The 5,179-nt window shown below is 52.1% G+C and overlaps 1 protein-coding gene across 1 annotated transcript in view; it reads left to right on the top strand.

Annotated features, from left to right (window-relative positions):
* Positions 1 to 257: 257 nt before the first annotated feature.
* The window catches only part of Gprin1 (G protein regulated inducer of neurite outgrowth 1), a 5,059-nt gene continuing 137 nt past the window's right edge, over positions 258 to 5,179 (top strand). Inside the window, exons 1-2 of the mRNA XM_048792009.1 lie at positions 258 to 402; positions 2,994 to 5,171. Of these exons, the coding sequence (XP_048647966.1) occupies positions 275 to 402; positions 2,994 to 5,171 (2,306 nt within the window). The 5' untranslated portion in view covers positions 258 to 274. The remainder of the gene's footprint in view (positions 403 to 2,993; positions 5,172 to 5,179) is intronic.

Raw genomic sequence — 5,179 nt, 5'->3', positions numbered from 1 at the left:
ATGGCTCAAATTCTATGTACATTGTAAACTTTGACAGAAGTTGACAAATGTCCTTCAAAAAAGATGATAACCAACTTAACTTCCCATCAAGAACCAGAAGAAGCAGGATGTGGTGGAGCACACCTGTCATCCCAGTGACCTGGGAGGCTGAGGCAGGAGGATCGTGAGTTCAAAGCCAGCCTCACCAATTTATCAAGACCCTGTCTCAAATAAAATATAAAAAAGGGCTGGGGATATGGCTCAGTGGTTAAACACCCCTGACCAAACCCCAGGCATGGACTCCAGACACAGCAGCCCCAGGGAAGCTGGGGAAGGGGCCTCCTGCTCTGAGGACCCCACTGGGAACTTAGCCTGCCCCTCTGCCACCTGCATCCCTTCCCAAGAGGAAGCCACCAAGGAGACATTGGGGNAAAAAAAAAAAAAAAAAAAAAAAAAAGGAAGCATTTTGAGCCAGAAATAGCACGGTTAGATCTAAATCTCAGCAAAATCAGTCATTCATGTAACTTTTATGAGGAGCTTGCCACTCATTGCTCTTGACTCTGGGATCTATCATTGAGCACAGCAAAGTCCCCACCCTCCTGGGGCTGGCATTCTAATAAGAGGAACACACCATAAACAATAAATAATATATGTGATACGTCAGATGACACGTGCCATGGAGAAAAACTCAGGGGCACTAGGTAGATGGAGAACGCCAGCCAGGGTTGGGGAGGAGGCTGTGTTATACAGTATGGGCCAGGAAAGGCCTCAGGGAGTGGACCATTAGACAAAGGACCTTCAGTGCAAGGGCCCTGAGGCTGGGGAGGAGGGTGTTCAGAGTGCTCAGGGGGCAGTGAGGGAGCCAGTGGGCTTGAAACAGCACTACGGAAAAGGGAGAATGGTAGGAGAAATGGCCAAAAGTGTTAATGGAGCCAGAAAATGTCGGGTCTTAAGAGCTATTGAGAGTTTGCTTCTATTTGGCACGAGAAGTAGATACTGCTTGGTTCTGAACAGAAGGACATGATCTTCCTTGGGTTTTACTGACTTCTCTGGCAGCTGTGTTGAGAATAAACTGGATGGGAGAAGGAGGAAAGCCAGGGTCGTCCAGATGAGAGATGGTGAGGGTTTAGCCTAGGGCAGTGTTGGGATTCTGTATGTTTCTTGAAAGTAGATCAAACTGGATGAACAGGACATGGGGGCCAGGTGCCATGTCGCATGCCTGTAATCCCGGCCACTTGGGAGGCTGAGGCAGGAGGATCACTAGTTCAAAGCCAGCCTCAGCAACTTAGCAAGACCCTAAATAAGCAACTTAGTAAGACCCTGTCTCAAAATAAAAGATAAAAAGGGTTGGGGATGTGGCTCAGTGGTTGAGTACCCCTGAGTTCAATCCCCAGTACCAAAAATAAATAAATAAAATAGGACATGGGGTATGAACGTCAAGGATTCTGGCCTGAGCACTAGGGAGATAGTTTTGGAGCAGGTTTTGGGGGGAATCATGAGCCCTGCTCACTCTAGCTGCTAGTGTGTAATGGGACAAAGTCGGTCACAGCTCCAGTTGCCTGCCAAACCCTCTTCTTGAATGTCCCCCAACTATCACAAACAGCTCATCCAGACGGAGTTCCCTCTTTCCCCAGATCTCCTACCCAGCGTCACTGCCCAGCACCACGCTAACAAATGTCCTGTGGGCCACCCTGGCCACCACCTGCTATAGGGCTGGAGAGGTGGCTCAGTGGTAAACAGCTCTGGGTCAACCCTAGTACCAGAAAAAAAACAAACAACAAAAAAACGATTGCAGCTGCTCAGGGTCTGTTTCTGAGAAGGGATGGCACAAATGAACTAAGGGTCACTCAAGTGGAAGACGGAATGAGTGGAGGACGGACCTCCTCACAGATACTGTCCAGTCCCTCTCCTCCTTCAGTGTAGCCTCCACGCCATTCCAGAGGAATCTTTGAAAACATACACATCTGACTGTGTCCCTTCCTTGACTATAAACCATTCACAGCTCCGCAGGGCCTACTTAGACATAAACCGGTGGCCTACAGACATGTTTTCTTTGGCCCACATAGTGTTTTGGGTTTTTATTTAAATCCTGAATTAATTAGCATATTTTACATAAAAGTCTGTTTTTTCCCACTTAAGACACTGGAAGAACTAGTGCTATGGTTTCATTTCTCCAGGACAGCACTTGGTTCAGGGAGTAGTGGCTTTCCCTTCAGACAGGGCATGATCTCTTGGCCACAGTCCCCACCACTCCCTCTTGTTTCATACCAAACTTGCTTCCCTCACTCAAATGACCCCTATGGCCTCAGAGTTTGTAGCTGTGGCCTACAGAACAAATATATAGTCTCTGGGTTGCATGAGGTGGGCATGACCATGGTGGGAAGACATTAGGAGAAACTGAAAGGTCAGGCTGTGGCCAAGTTGTGAAGGGCCTTGAATGCCATTTTAAGAAGTCCTATCCAGAGGACCACTGGGTGTGATGAAGCAGGAGAGTGACATGGTTGGGCCTATGCTTTTAGCCCAGGCCCTGTGAAGAGGAGGGGGCCAGACAGGGACAAAGAACCCTGTGAAGAGCTGGGCTGCTAGGAAGAAGGTGAGCAGGAGGGGCTTGGATGGATGCCGTCCCCTAAGTCTGAGTCTGCTCTCTCTCTGTTTCAGAACCAGACAGCAGCCTGCATTCAAGCATGGCTATGAGGGCAGATGGGCAGTGCTGAAGACCCAGCCTGGTTCCAGCTGCTTCCGACAGACTCCAGCCCCCACAGTCCCTTCTGCTGCCCACAGGATGGGAGCCTGGGTGCTGGGGGCCCGGCCATGAGGGATTGCTGCCCCTCCCAGCAAAAGGCCAGTCCTGCATGCCTCAGGCACACCCCTGACCAAACCCCAGGCATGGACTCCAGACACAGCAGCCCCAGGGAAGCTGGGGAAGGGGCCTCCTGCTCTGAGGACCCCACTGGGAACTTAGCCTGCCCCTCTGCCACCTGCATCCCTTCCCAAGAGGAAGCCACCAAGGAGACATTGGGGATACATGGAGCCTTGATCTCAGGGACACCAGAAACCACTTTGTCTAGGAAGCCAGAGATTGTGTCCTCACTGAAAACTGATCCCACATCCTCAGAGAACAGAAATCCTGTGATCCTGGAGAAGAGAGATTTCAATTCTTCAAAGCAGGCAGATTTGGGGTCCATAGGAAAGAAAGATGCTGGTTCCACAAGAAAGGCAGAGCCTGTGTTGACAGGAAAGGCAGAATCTGCAGCCTCTGGAAAGGGGGATCCTGTGCCTCCTGGAAGGATGGATTACACGACTCCAAGAAAGGAGGATCTTGAATCCTTGGGAAAAGTAGATCCTATGTGCTCCAGCAAGGTTGACACAGTGTCCCCAAAGGAGGATCCTGGGTCTTTGAGAAAGGTGGATCCTGTTTCCTCAGGCAAAGTGGATCCCATGTTCCCCAAAAAGGAGGAGCCTGAGTGTCATAGAAAAGAGCACCTTGGGTCCTCAGAAAAGGTGGGCTCTGCATCCACAGAAAAGATAGATCCTGGGCCCTCAGGCAGGGTGAATCATGTATCCTTGAGAAGCACGGATCCCACACCCACAGAAAAGTCAGATCCTGGGCTCTTGGGAAAGCTGACCCCAGGGTTATCAGGCAAGACTGAGCCTGTATTCTCTGGAATAGGGACTCCTGGGTCCTTGGGAAGGGTGGATCCTACATGCTCAGGGATGGCAGATCCTGCATCTGTGGAAAATGTAGAAATGGTGTCCTTGGCAAAAGAGGACCCTCAGTTCCTGGCAAAGACAGACCCTACCTCTTCAGGGGAGGGGCATCCTGTGTCTGTGAGAATGACAAAAACAGTGTCTGCTGGCCCAGTGGATCCCATGTTTTCAGGAAAGATAGATCCCACATCTGTGAAAAGTACTGTTCCTGTGTCTCTAGGCAAGATGGATCCAGTTTCCTTGGAAAAGGTGGATCCCATGTCCTCAGGAAAGCCAGAGCCCTTGTCTTCTGGGCAGGCAGAACATGTGTCTATGGGAAAGACAGTAACTGTATCTTTAGGAAAAGAAGACCTGGTGTCTTCCAGAGGGGTGGATCCCACAACTGAGAGAAACACAAAAATACCATCTTCTGGAAAAGTGAATCCTGAATCTTCAGGCAAGACAGACCCTGAGTCCTCAGGTCCAGGGGACCCCAGGTCTTTGGAAACAGGGGTTCCTCCATCTGCAGTAAAAGCTGAGGAAAAGGGAGATTCATGGTCCTTGGAGAAGGCAGGTCCTACAGTCTCAAGGAAAGCTGATCCCCTGGTTTTAGGCAATGTGGACCCTGTGAGCAGGGGAAAGACAGAAACTGCCCCCTCTAGAGAAGTGGACTCCATGTCTTTAGGAAAGGCCCCCATGACTTATAACAAAACAGGTCTGGTGTCCCCTGGGAAAGCAGATCCCATGGACTGTGGTAAAGCGGAAGCCATTCCAGAGGGAAAGGTGGATCCTCCGTCCCTGGAGAAGGGGAATCCTGTGAACTCCACAAAGAAGGAAACCAAGGCCTTGGGGAAAGTTGAGCCCAAGTCTGGGGGCAAGGCAGAAGCAAAGCTCCCTGGGCAAGAGTGTGCCACATCATCAGGAAAAGCAGAGGGGTTGTTTTTGCAAAAGGAGGAGCCACAGACCTCTGAGAAAGTAGATCCGGGATCCTCAGGAAAAACAGATCCCATTGTGTCTGGGAACGTGGAGCCTGTGTCCCAGGCCGACTCTGCATCTCCAAGAAAAGCAGAGTCCCCATCCTCTGGAAAGGGGTTTTCCATTCCGAAGAAGACCGAGTCCTCCTCTTCCAGGCAATCAGATGGCAAACCCTGCAGTTCAGCCCCATCTCCCCGCGGCGGTCCCGGGAGCTTGGAGAGCGGTGTGGAGCCAGAGCCCGCCCCCAGCGCTAAGACCCCCAGCCTCTGCCAGAAAGACCTGGTGGCCACTGAGGCCGAAAAAAGCCCCCATGCAGAGGCCGCAGCGCCCCAGCCGGGACCACGGACTCGCGACAACTTCACCAAAGCGCCGTCGTGGGACGCAAGCGCCCCGCCACCGCCGCCGCGCGAGGACGCAGGCACACAGGCAGGGGCGCAGGCCTGCGTCTCGGTGGCCGTGAGTCCCATGTCTCCGCAGGACGGCGCAGGCGGCCCGGCTTTCAGCTTCCAGGCAGCGCCTCGCGCGCCTCTGCCTCTAG

Source organism: Marmota marmota, unplaced genomic scaffold (genome assembly GCF_001458135.2).
Source record: "Marmota marmota marmota unplaced genomic scaffold, marMar, whole genome shotgun sequence".
In the NCBI taxonomy this organism is placed as follows: Eukaryota; Metazoa; Chordata; class Mammalia; order Rodentia; family Sciuridae; genus Marmota; species Marmota marmota.
This window is presented reverse-complemented; position numbering and strand designations above follow the sequence as displayed.